Source organism: Pseudorca crassidens, chromosome 2 (assembly GCF_039906515.1).
Source record: "Pseudorca crassidens isolate mPseCra1 chromosome 2, mPseCra1.hap1, whole genome shotgun sequence".
Classification (NCBI taxonomy): domain Eukaryota; kingdom Metazoa; phylum Chordata; class Mammalia; order Artiodactyla; family Delphinidae; genus Pseudorca; species Pseudorca crassidens.
Genome location: NC_090297.1, coordinates 882,105 through 895,502, shown reverse-complemented (window position 1 = coordinate 895,502; position 13,398 = coordinate 882,105). Strand labels below are relative to the sequence as shown.

At 49.0% G+C, this 13,398-nt stretch overlaps 1 protein-coding gene across 4 annotated transcripts in view; it reads left to right on the top strand.

The window, feature by feature from the left end:
- The window catches only part of CFAP74 (cilia and flagella associated protein 74), a 77,713-nt gene that overhangs the window by 31,241 nt on the left and 33,074 nt on the right, over window positions 1–13,398 (top strand). For all 4 annotated transcript variants that reach the window (XM_067717735.1, XM_067717736.1, XM_067717734.1 and 1 more), the window contains exons 12-16: window positions 696–869; window positions 1,188–1,306; window positions 5,045–5,111; window positions 5,564–5,653; window positions 12,584–12,748. In XM_067717735.1, the coding sequence (XP_067573836.1) occupies window positions 696–869; window positions 1,188–1,306; window positions 5,045–5,111; window positions 5,564–5,653; window positions 12,584–12,748 (615 nt within the window). The remainder of the gene's footprint in view (window positions 1–695; window positions 870–1,187; window positions 1,307–5,044; window positions 5,112–5,563; window positions 5,654–12,583; window positions 12,749–13,398) is intronic.

The window sequence follows — 13,398 nt, the reverse complement described above, 5'->3', positions numbered from 1 at the left end:
GCAGGCACAGCTCTGGGAGCTGAGAAGCTAGCGAGTGTCCACTGCACGCAGCAGGACACAGGCTCTGGCCCTGTCTCTGCACTGGTCAGCGGAGGCCCGCGGCCACCTGGAGGACATCGCCCGGCCTTGGTCTGTGTACAAGTTGGTTCCCATCGCTCTGAGGGCAAAGCCATTTTGGTTCCGCTGGTTCTGAGGAGGCCTGCCGCTGCTCTGCTCGGGCCCGGCCACTCCCTGGGCACCACCGGTCAGCAGGCCGGCTCCCACCCAGGAGAGCGAGGCAGGAGGATGCCAGCCCCTGGGCCAGCAGGGGCACCGGGAACCAGGCCCCCAGAGGGTCCTTCTTCAAGTCACTAAGCCGGTCAGGGAGGCACCTTTATTTGTGCCACTGAAAAAATGTTGCTTCCGGTAGAGTTTTTCAAGAACTTTCTCTTGGCCTGATTTTAAAATCTAGAAAATACCCCTCTGCCATTATTTCCTGGAAATCCGCCGGCTCCTGGATGGCCCTGCTTGACCCCTTGTTTCTCCCCTGACCCTGCCATACCCCCTCCCCGGCCTTGCTGGTGCCCACCCCACCCCGGCCCCATGCGGCCGTGGTGGCCCCCGGCTCCGGGCTGTCCATTTCCTTTACTCCCCAGCTGACCTCAGGGAGCCCTGGGGGGGCTCCCGAGCTGACCACTGTCCCCACAAAACCCCAGGTGCCCAAGGAGGATGTGGACCAGAAGTCCGTGGGCGGAACGAAGACCGACAAGGACATCCTGGCACGCACTGCGCAGCAGCTGTGCCGCGGGGTGACCCACAAGCAGGTGGCATCCAGGCGCGAGTTCAGAGGGTGTCCCTTCCACAGCAAGCCCAAGCTCGTCCACTTCAAGGTGAGCCCAGGGTCCTCGCCTGGGGCTGAGGGGACAGGGCCCGGTCTCACACGAGGGGTCAGACACCGGCCCCAGGAGGGCGATTGTCCTGGGGGGCTGGCACGTCACACCTTCCTGGTCCCTCTGGAGGACCCAGGCACCACCCGACCCTTTGCTGGCGGACCCCCACCCGCTGGTCCCCAGGAGGCCGCTTCCTGCCTGAGGCGGGGGTCCTACGAGACCATGGAGGGTGTCCCCATCTCCCAGGCGGGAATGTCAGGTGCCGAGAAGCATCCGCCAGAAAACTCGGAGCAGTAACTTTTTATCTGCTTTTCCTAGGACTTTGATATCGGCAAAGTGTACAAGAAAAAGATCACGCTGATTAACGCCACCTACACGATTAACTACTGCAAGCTGGTGGGCGTGGAGGAGCGCCTCGGGGACTTCATCCACATCGAGTACTAGGGGGTGGGGGGGGAGGCGGGCGGCGCGCGGGGGTGGGGGGGGAGGCGGGCGGCGCGCGGGTGGCGGGGGGGTGGAGGGCGGGCGGCGTGCGGGGCGGGTGCTTCAGTCCCTGCAACTGCTATCAGAGCCTTTTTATTTGACCCACATTTTGGGCACAAAACCTTCAGCTTGGGTCCCCGTGGGCATTTTGTAAAGTGGCTCCTCCGCCTTCCTGAGACCAGCCCAGTGTTCCCTGATAAATGGCTTGATGTTTTCCCCTTCATTGTGTTTTGAGGTTGACCACTCTGGGTAAGATTTCCCTGGAGGGCCTTGTGCCTTTTCAAGGTGAAGAAGAAAGCCATCTTTTATTTCGGGACTGTGTACTTGAACTCTGTATTTAAATTTTTTTTCTTTTCTTTTAATTGTATCCAATAATTCTTTTTTTTTATTGGAGTAAAATTGCTTTACAAGGTTGTGTTAGTTTCTACCGCACAATGAAGTGAATCAGCTGTATGTCTACATACATCCCCTCCCTCTTGTACCTCCCTCGCACCCCCCACCATCCCACCCCTCTAGGTCGTCACAGAGCGCCGAGCTGAGCTCCCTGTGCTACACAGCAGGTTCCCACTAGCTATCTGTTTTACATGTGGTAGTGTATTTATGTCAAACCTAATATCCCAATTCGTCCCACCCTCCCCTTCCCTCCACTGTGTCCACATGTCCGTTCTCTACGTCTGCGTCTCTATTCCTGCCTGTAAATAGGTTCCCCTGTACCATTTTTCTAGATTCCGTATATATGCATTAACATACGGTATTTGTTTTTCTCTTTCTGACTTGCTTCACTCTGTATGACAGACTCTAGGTCCACCCACATCTCTACAAATGACCCAATTTCGTTCCTTTTTATGGCTGGGTAATATTCCATTGTATATATGTACCACATCTTCTTTATCCATTCATCTGTCTATGGACATTTAGGTTGGTTCCGTATCCTGGCTATTGTAAATAGAGCTGCAATGAACATTGCGGTACATGACTCTTTTTGAATTATGGTTTTCTCAGGATATATGCCCAGCAGTGGGATTGCTAGGTCATATGGTAATTCTATTTTTAGTTTTTTAAGAAACTTCCATACTGTTCTCAATAGTGGCTGTATCAATTTACATTCCCACCAACAGTGCGAGAGGGCTCCCTTTTCTCCACACCCTCTCCAGCATTTGTTGTTTGTAGATTTTCTGATGATGCCCCTTCTGACTGGTGTGAGGTGATACCTCATTGTAGTTTTGATTTGCATTTCTCTAATAATTAGTGATGTTGAGAATCTTTTCATGTACCTCCTGGCCATCTGTTACGTCTTCTTTGGTGAAATGTCTCTTTAGGTCTTCCACCCATTTTTTATTTGGGTTGTTTGTATTTTTTGATATTGAGCTCCACGAGCTGTTTGAATATTTTGGAGATTAATCCTTTGTCCGTTGCTTCATTTGCAAATATTTTCTCCCATTCTGAGGGTTGTCTTGTCGTCTTGTTTATGGTTTCCTTTGCTGTGCAAAAGCTTTGAAGTTTCATTAGGTCCCATTTGTTTATTTCTGTTATTTTCATTACTCTAGGAGGTGGGTCCAATGTATTTAAATTTTTCCTCTGTTGCAGGGTTTCAGGTTTCTTCCTTTGAGACCCCACTGATACCTGACTTGGGTCCTCTTTTGTGTCTGATTTTCTTTCTGTCCCTGTAATCCTTGCTTCTTTCCTGTTTTGCTTTCCCCTCATTTTTCTTGTAACCACCGTTGCTGTGTCTTCTGCGGGACCTTCTTCTCTTCTGCTCCTTGAGCATTTTGCCTTTGCCGTTAAGTTTTTTCTCCTCCCCGCCCTGATTTCTCCAGCTTCTGTCCTCGGTTTGGAGGTGCCGGGGGCTCCTGCTGTGAGTGCTGCAGCCTCCAAGGCCCTGCCCTCTGCCCCCAGGGGCTTCCTGGGGCTGCTCCCTGAGTCCACAGCTCTGGTCAGCCTCCCCCTCGAAGGACGCGCTGTCCGTTCTGTGCCGACTGTGGCCGGGCGCGGGGTCTGCAGAGGCTCACGTGTTTATCGCCTGCGTGTCCTCCGCCTTCCAGGCATGCTGACGGCGGGGGCTTTCCTGTGTTGCTAGTTCTTCCTGTTGAGCTGTGGGTTTCTGGAGGAGTCGGCAGAGGCCCAGAGTCGGGTGGTCGCTGTCACCTAGGCCACCCTGAGGCGCCCCTCCCCAAGCCTGGAGCATTTCCTCTCCACGCTCGGAAGCTCTTACTCCCCCGTCTCCTGTTTTCTGCTGTTACTGTTCCGTCCGATCCCCTGTCTTTGTAGGTTATCGAGCTCTTTCCTCAGGTTGCCGTGAGCTTGCCCTCCCCTTGGGGTCCTGCATGTCTACGGCAGTGTGTCTGGTGTGGACTGACCTTTCCTAGGGCTGCTTAGAACTCCCTGTGCTTCCCGATGGGAGGATTCAGCTCTTTGAACAGCTGTGGGCATTTCTCCGCCCTGTCCCTTCAGATGTCGCCTACCTCCCATCCTCACAGACCTGCCCCCGTGTTCCGATTCGAGCCCTGTCTGTTCTGTGCCCCCCACACCTCCTGATGCCTGTCTAACATCCCCCCCCGGCCCGTCATCTCCCTGAGCAGGTTTCTCAGTGTTTCCCGGGGTCCGTCCCTCTGTTGAGTACTTCTGTCCTTGGTCGTATCTAATCGGCTGTTGAAATTGCTTGTTATGTGTCTAACTTCAGTTGCCGTATTTCTCATTTCTGAAAATTCTAAGTTCTTTTTCGGATCAGCTGGTATTTCTTGTTCTTTTCTCACGTCTGTAATTCTCTGCGTCTTTCTCTGCGCGGACGTTGAAATCTGGGTTCGAATCTTCCCACGGCTGAGGCTCCACCCTCGGGCCTCTGTTAGTCTGACATCACAATGCTTCCCTCCCGATCCGAGGAGGTTTGGATTTGCTTCTTCCTGCTGCCACTGGGATGCTGCCAGCCAGGGACAGATTTTTATATTAAATTTTTAGCTTGTGTTATTTCTGTACAAAGTACAGTAGGTAACATCCAACCTTGTGAAAATGGACTTTGTGTTAGAAACTTTGTGAGGGGCTTCTTTTTCTCACCCAAATCCAGACCAAGTGCCTCCAAGAGTCCCCAGGAAGGTGGGGCTGTTTTTCTGGGTCTTTCACTGAAAGTGGAGCTCAGAGGGCTCCAGCTGAATGCAGGGCCCACAGTCCCAGCTCCCTACCTGTCTCACACACCTGACCTTGATCCTAAAACCCTAGATCCTTGGTTCAGGCCTCGCACGTGTTCTTGGGGGGACTGTGACCACTGCTCACCCCAGAGCATCTGTCCCTCTGGAGTTGGCCCCTGGGGACTTGCCTCCTTCCTCCCTCCCCCCCTCCCCCTTCCTCCTCCCTCCCTCCCCCTCCCTCCTTCCCTCCCTCCTTCCCTCCCTCCTTCCCTCCCCCTCCCTCCCTCCCTCCCTCCCTCCTCCCCCTTCCCTCCCCCCTTCCTCCTCCCTCCCTCCCCCCCTCCCCTCCCCGCTTCCTTCCTTCCTTCCCTCAGCCCTTCACTCACACAACTGACTCTCAGGTGTTCCTCGAGCATCTCCTGTGAATTGAGTCCTGGCGAGGCAGCAGGGGCTCAGCACCCAGGACAGGCGAGAGGGGGGCCCCAAAGCCCCTCTGGGGCGCCAGCTGTTTGGACAGTGGCTTCTGCACGAGCACAGGGCGCTCACCTCCTGCCTTCATTGCACCTGCAGCTTTGACCCCCCTGGTCCCATGCCAGCCGGCATGTCCTGTGAAGTGCTTGTCACCTTCAAGCCCACGGTGAGTGTTGAGGCCAAGCCGTGGAAAAGGGGGTTTTCTCACCCTGTCGCAAGAGGGTGGTGGGTGGAATCGGGGTCTCCGCTGCCCCCCAGTCTCCACAGAGTGCTGTGACGGAGGAGGGACACACCTCAGAAGGGGTCACGCGGGCCCCCGTTAGGCTGTTTTATGCCCAAAACGTATTGGAATGTCCCTCAATGCCAGCAGGGTGACAAGGCGGCTCCTCTGTGCCGCTGGCTGCCAGGTGTGAGCACTCATGCTAGCGGGTCCGAGGGGGCGCGCTCCGTGGACCCCTCCCTCGGGCGGGGGTGGTGGCCATGCCTGTGTGGACAGCGCATGTCCCCGCGGATGGACCCCTCCCTCGGGCGGGGGGTGGTGGCTGTGCCTGTGCGGACAGCGCATGTCCCCGCGGAGGGCTGCGAGCATGTGCGTGGTTGGGTGGTTTTACTTTCTAGGTAAACAAAGATCTGGAAGGAAACGTCTCGTTTCTGGCTCAGACGGGCAGGTTTTCCGTGCCACTGAAATGTTCAGCGAAGAAATGCTCCGTGAGTTCTCACCAAGCGTCCGGGTTGGGAGGGTGGGCGGCCGGGGCCTGAGGCGTCCAGCCTGGGAGGTGGGCACCCGTGGCAACGCTGGAAACGTCCAGGCGAGTCCTGTGCTGGGTGGAGCCCAGATTGCAGGAACCCTGGGTCAGAGGAGACCCTGCTCCTCCTGAAAGCTCTGTGGGGTCCCTTTGATTCCTTTCTTTTTTTGAGCTATAGTCGCTATGCTGCATCTTACATCCCCAGACCTCATAACTGAAGTTTGTGCCTTTGGACCCCCTTCACCCATTTTGCCCACCTCCACCACTGCCTCTGGGAACCACCATCTGTTTTTGTATCTGTGAGTTCCACGTTTTTTAGATTCCACATATAAGTGCGATCATACAGTATCTGTCTTTTCTGCCTGACTTATTTCACTTAGCTCAGTATCATCCAGGTTGTCGCAAATAGCAAGGTTTCCTTTTTAATGGCTGAATAACGTTCCATTTCATATGCACCACATCTTCTTTATCCATCCATCCATCGATGGCCGCTTAGGTTGCTTCCATGTCTTGACTTTTGTAAATGGTGCTTCAGTGAACATGGGCATGCACACAACTCTTCTGATGATACCAATTTCATGCCTTTGGATAAATACCCAGAAGTGGAATTGCTGGATCATATGGTAATTCTACTTTTAATTTTTTGAGGAACCCCCATACTGTTTTCCGTAGTGGTTGCACTAATTTCATTCCCACCAACAGTGCACGAGGGTTCCCTTTTCTCCACGTCCTCTCCAACACTTGTTATTTCTTTCTTTTTGATAATAGCTATTCCAGCAGTATAAGGTGATGTCCCACTGTGGTTTTGCTTTGCACTTCTCTGATGACTAGTGATACTGACCACCTTTCATGTACCTGCTGGCCATTTGGATGTCTTCTTTGGAAAAATATCTATTCAGTTCCTCTGCCCATTTGTAAATCAGATTGTTTGTTTTTTTGTTTGTTTGTTTTTGCTATTCAGTTGTGTGAGTTCTTCATATATTTTGGATATTAACCCTTTATCAGGTATGTGATTTGTAAATAATTTCTCCCATTCCATAGGTTGCCTTTTCATTTTGTTGGTGATTTCCTTTGCTGTGCAGAATGGATTTTTTCTTTTAATTAAGAAAAGTTTCAAAGTAATGAAGAGCAGAAAGAAGAGTACAATGTATATCCATGTACCCACTTCCAGAGTCCAATCATTGTCAGCATGTGCCCCACTTGCCTCAGCTGTCCACCTGTCTGTGTTTGCTGGCCCACTTCCAAGTGACTTAGCGATATCACAGCACTCAGCGCCCACCCTTATAAAATGTCAGCATCTAGAATAAAATTAACCACACTCCTAGCTATCGCCTGTCACCAGTGCACATTCCAATGTACTGAGATGTCCCCAAACCAGCTTTTATAGCTGTGATTTTTTAAGCTGGGGTACAGTCAGGCTCACACACTGCATGGGATTATTAGGTTCTTAAGTCTCTTTTTTATACCGCGTGCACAGCAGGGGTGTTAAGCATTTCACGCTGTTGCGCAGCCCTCACCAGAGCTCTTCGTTTTGCCAAACCGAGGCTCTGTCCCCACTAAGCGCTCCCTCCAGCCCCTGGCGACCTCCATTCTGCTTTCTGTCTCTACAAACACGATGACGCTAAGTGCCTTCTACAAGTGGAATCACAAGTATTGTCCCCTTTGTGACTGGCTTGTTTCACTGAGCACAGTGCCCTCAAGGTCCACCCACGTTGTAGCCTGGGTCAGAGTTTCCTTCCTTTTCAGGCTGATTGCTGTGGAGGGCTTTGCTTCTGTCCTTTTGCTGTTTGTTTTCATGGCCGCATAGCTCTTTTGTCCCTCATTTCCTGAGCGACTGTCTTCTTTATGTTTAGTTGATTTTATGCAGTGAAGTGTTTAAATTCCTTTCTCATCTCCTTTCACGTATTTTCTTTGCGGTTCCCGTGAGATTACATTGAACATCCTAGAGTTATAACAGTCTGACTTGGGTTTGTATTAGCCGACTTCGACAGCTTACGAAAACCCTGCTGCTTTACAACTTTGCTCCTACTCTGCGCAGTCACTGATGTCACAGAATTACATTTGTATAACTTGCGTGTCCAGTAACATGAACTAAAATTTTTAAATGCATTAGTTTCTTAAGTTATATAGAAAACAGAATGTGGAGTTACAAACCAAAGCTACAGTAACACTAGCTTTTAGACTAATAATTGCTTTTTAAAATAATGTATTAGTGTTTTAAACCATGTAGGAACTAAAAGTGCAGTTACAAACCATTGCGACAGTGACACCAGCTTCCATAATTGCCCACGTGTTTCCCTCTGCAGAGCTTGGAGTTACTGTCTGGGGCCCTTTCCTCTCACCTGCGGGGCTCGCTGGGGCATTTCCTGCAGGCGAGTCTGTGGTGAGGAACTCCCGCAGCTTTTGTCTATCCGGGACTGTCTTGATTTCTTCCTCACTTTTAAAGGTTGTAGGATGCTCGACTGACATTTTTCTTCCTTGAGCACTTTGAATAAATGGGCTCACGGCGCCCTCGCCTCCAAAGAGTCTGATGAGAAACCTGCCCATGATGTTCCTCAGGCTCCTTGTGTGTGACGGGTCATTTCTCTCTTGCTGCTGTCAAGATTTTCTCTCTTTCTCTGGCCTTTAACAGTCCGATTAGAAGGTGTCTCAACACGAGTCTCTTTGAGTTCATCCTACTTGGGGTTTGTTGAACTTCTTGGATGTTTATATCATACCTTTCATCGAATGCCGGAACCTTTCGGCCATTATTTTTTGAAGTATTCTCTCTCTGCCCTTTTCTCTCCTCCTCCTAGGACCCCACAATGCGTATAGTGGCCCCTTGATGGTGTCCCACAGACCCCTCAGGCTCTGTTCACTTTTCTTCAGCCTTTTTTCTTCCTCTTCCTCAGCCTCGATGACCCCATTGTCCCGTCTCCAGGTTCCCGGATTCTGTCTTCTCCCTGATCAGATCCACCTCTGAATCCTGCTACTGAGTTTTCACTTCAGTTCTGGTACTTTTCAGCTCCAGATTTTTGTTGTTGTTTCTTTTTAGAAACGTTGGCATTTCCATTTTGCTCACACATCATTTTCTTGACTCCCTTCACACCTTCCTTTACCTCCTTTCCCTCTTTGAGCATCTTTAAGACAGTTGTGTCAAAGTCCTGCTCAAGTAGACCTGCCATCAAGTCCTTTTCAGGGACAGTTTCTGTTGATTTATTTTTTCTTTGAATGAATCATACTTTCTGTTTCCTTGTATGATTGTGGAGCACTGGACATTTGAATCTAATAATGTGGTAACTCTGGAAATCAGGTTTTCCCCTTTTCCAGGGTGTGCTGTGTTTTGTCATTGTTTCTGTTTCTTTGCCTTTTGACTGCTGTCAGCTCTCTCTGTGCAGAGGGTCAGCCTGAGATATAACCTTACTGTCTTCCCAGGTCTCTTCTGAGCCTTTCCCTAGGCGTGCCTGGTCACTTCCTGGTTTTCCCTGTCCTAAACTTTAATATCTGACTCACAAATGAGGAAAAAGAGAAAAATGAAGGAGGGGAGGAAAGAAAGTGTGCTGGCCCTTTAAGTCCCCTGGAGTCACTTCAGAAGAGGGGGAGGGGCATGTGACAATGGGACAGGAGCAGCAACTATGGTAGTTCTATTTGAGGAACCTCCACACTGTTTTCTACGTAGCTGCACCATCTTACATTCCCACAAACAGTGCACAAGAGTTCCAATTTCTCCACGTCTTCACCAGCACTTGTTGTTTTCTGGGGTTTTTTGACAGGAGCCATCCTGATTGGTGTGAGGTGGTGTCTCATTGTAGCTTTGATTTGCATTTCCCTGATGATCAGTGATGTTGAGCATCTTTTCATGTGCTTGTTGGCCATGGGTATGTCTTCCTCGGAAAAATGTCTATTCAAGTCCTTTACTCATTTTGAATTTGGTTGTCATTTGTTTTGTTGTTGTTGAGTTTTAGGAGTTCTCTGTGCGTTCTGGGTATTAACCCCTTATCAGATATATGAGTTGCAAATATTTTCTCCCATTCTCTGGGCTGTCATTTTACTCTATAGAAAATGTCTTTTGATATAAAAATTTTTTCAACTTTCATGAAGTCCAGTTTGTCCATTTTTTCTTTCATTGCCTGCACCTTTGGTGTCGTATCTAAGAAATTATTGCCAAATTCAGTGTTGTGAAGATTTTACCCTTTGTTTTCTTCTAAGGGTTTTATTGTTTTAGGTCTTATATTTAGGCCCTTGATCCATTTTAAGTTAATTTTTGTGTATGGAATTAGGTAATTCTTCTGCATGTGGACATCCACTTTTCCCAGGGCCATTTGTTGAAAAGACTGTCTTTTCCCCCATTGAATGGTCTTGGCACCCTTGTCAAAAGTTATTTGACCATATATGTGAGGGTTTATTTCTAGGCTCTCTGTTCTACTCCATTGGTCTGTATGTCTGTCTTTATGCTAGTGCCACACTGTTTTGATCACTGTAGCTTTGCAGTAAGTTTTGAAATGAGGAAGAATGACTCCTCCAGTTTTGTTCTTCCTTTTCAAGATTGTTTGGGCTATTCTGGGTCCCTTGTGATTCCATATGAATATTAGAATGGATTTTCCTGTTGCCTTAAAAAATGTCATTTGAATTTTGATAGGGATTGCATTGAATCTGTAGATTGCTTTGGGTAATATTGATTTCTTAACAATAGTAAGTCTTACAGTCCATGAATGTGGGATGTGTTTCCATTTATTTATGTCTTCTTTCAACAATGTTTTGTAGTTTTATGGTACAAGCCTTTCACCTCCTTGGCTAAGATAACTCCTAAAAATTTTATTCTTTTTTTATGTCATTGTAAATGGATTTGTTTTTGTAATTTCCTTTTCAGATTGTTCACTGTTCATGTACAGAAATGCAACTGATTCTTGTGTGTTGACTTTGTATCTTGCTACTTTGCTGAATTTGTTTATTAGATCTAACAGCTTTCTTGTGGAGTCTTTAGGATTTTCTGCGTATAAGATCATGTAATCTGCAAACAGAGATAATTTTACTTCTTCCTTTCCAACTTGGATACCGTTTTTTTCTTGACTAATTGCTGTGGCTAGAATTTCTAGTACTATGTCGAATAGAAGTGGGGAAAGCAGGCATCCTTCCCTCATTCCTCATCTTAAAGTAAAAGCTTTCAGTCTTTCACCATTGAATATTATGTTATGTTTTATTGCAATATTATGTTATGTTGCTTTCATATTTGGTTTTTATTATATTAAGGTAGTTTCTTTCTATTCCTATTTTGTTGAGTGCTTTTATTATAAAAGCGTGTTGAATTTTGTCAGATGCTTTTTCTTCATCAATTGAGATAATCATGTGGGTTTTTCCCCTTCATTTTGCTGATGTCACATACTTCATTGATTGATATTTTTACATTCAACCATCCTTACATTCCAGGAATAAATTCCACTTGGTCATTGTGTATATTCTGTTTGCTAATATTTTGTTGAGGGTTTTTGCATCAATATTCATAAGGCATTTTGGTCTGTACTTTTCTTTTGTTGTGGTATCTTTGTCTGGCTTTGGTATCAGGGTTATGCCAGCCTCCTAGATGAGTTATGAAGTGTTTCTACCTCTTCAGTTTTTTGGAAAGTTTGAGAAGGGTTGGTATTCTTTAACTGTTTGGTAGAATTCATCAGTGACGCCATCAGGTTCAGGGCTCTTCTTTGTCAGGAGATTTTTTATGATACATTCAATGTTCTTACTAGTCACAGGTCTCTTCAAATTGTCTGATTTCTTTCTGGTTCAGTGTTGGTAGGTTTTTGTTTTCTAGGAATTTGTACATTTCATCTGGGTTTGTTGCAGGTTGTTGGTATGAGTGTTTATAGTACTCACTTACAATGCTTTTTACTTCTGTAGAATCAGTATTAATGTCCCCACTTTCATTTCTGATTTTAGTAATTTGAGTCTTTCTTTTCTTAGTCCATGTAGCAGAAGTTTGTCAATTTTGTTGATCTTTTGAAGAACCAACTTTTGATTTCATTAATTTTCTTTATTTTTCTATTCTCTCTTTTGTTTGTCTCTGCTCTGATCTTTATTATTTTCTTCTGTCTGCTAGTTTTGGATTTAGTTTGTTCTTTTCCTGATTTCTTCAGTAGCGAACATAAGTTGTTGACTTGAGATCTGTCTTGTTTTATGTTTGGTTTTGGTTTTGGTTTTGGTTTTTTGGCTGCACCATGCGGCTCGCGGGATCCTAGTTCCCCGACCAGCAGTCAAACCCTGGCCCTCCACAGTGAAAGTTCAGAGTCCCAACCGCTGGACCGCCAGGGAACTCCCTGTCTTGTTTTTTAACGTAAGCTGTGTAATGTAATGTAATGTAATGTCAGTTTTTTCTTTAATAAATTTATTTATTTTATTTATTTTTGGCCGCGTTGGGTCTTCGTTGCTCTGCGCAGGCTTTCTCTAGTTGCGCTGAGCGGGGGCTACTCTTCGTTGCGGTGCGCGGGCTTCTCATTGCGGTGGCTTCTCTTGCTGTGGAGCACGGGCTTCAGTAGTTGTGGCGTGTGGGCTCTAGAGCGCAGGCTCAGTAGTTGTGCCACGCAGGCTTAGTTGCTCCTCAGCATGTGGGATCTTCCTGGACCAGGGCTTGAACCCGTGTCTCCTGCACTGGCAGACAGATTCTTAACCCCTGCGCCGCCAGGGAAGTCTCTGACTTTTCAAAACTTGCACTCAGGTGCTCCCAAACTGCCATGATCAGTACACAGTCTATGATTTCTGGGATGTGGACTGTGTCCTGGGCTGTGCAGAGGCCCTGCCTCCCCCCATGAGCCAGAGGCAGCCGGCGCTCCTGTGTCCCCTCAGGGGTGCAGGGTGACAGGTGGGAGAGGAGAGCTTGCTGTGAGCCTGGCGTGGTCACCCTGGCTCACTCGGGGTCCTTGGGCAGCTGTCCCTCGACAAGGAGCTCATCGACTTCGGCAGCTGCGTGGTGGGTGAGACTGCATCCCGGACCGTCACGCTGACCAACCTCGGGGGCTTGGGCACCGGGTTCAGGTTTCTCCTGGCATCAGAGTGCTGTGAGATGGACACGTCCCCGTCGGTCTTCAGCACGGTGAGTGTGCTGCTGCTCCTGGTCAGTGCCGTGACTGCCCGGCCAAGGGCAGCATGTGGCATCTCCCGCCCCGAGACACAGTCCCACGAGTGTAAAGGGGGCCACGCCGATGTGGGCAGGGGAAGGCCCAGAAGCAGGACGGCCTCCGGTCAGTCTAGGTAGAAGAGATCTGTCTCCGTAAGGAGTGCACCTAGGGCAGCAGGATGCTGTCCCGTCATACGTGTTGGCAAGGTGGTGGCCAAGCGCTCCAGGCCCTAAAGTCCCAGCCTGTGGGGACGGGCGGTCCAGCCCAGGCACCCCAGGCTGAAAAGCCCAGCAAACCCTGCCCCGCACCTGCACCTCTCCCAAAGGTGCGAGGGGGGCCCTGGTCCTCTCACGGGAAGGCTGTGCACGTGTGCTGCTGAGGAAGCGGAAACAGGTGGGACCCCATCAGTGGAGACAACTTCCAGCACAGCCAATGGACACTGGGGGGGATTATTTGGGGGTGAGGACAACTGCCTGGGCCCTCAGGACTCCCCGCGGGCACCAGCCCTCTCCTGGTGGGTGTCTGTCCGGCTGGACGGCAGCTCCACCCAGGCAGTGCCCTGTGTGTCCCCCCGTGGCCCCTGAGTTGCACGCGGCAGGCACTCCGTTGGTCTGTTGTGAGCCCA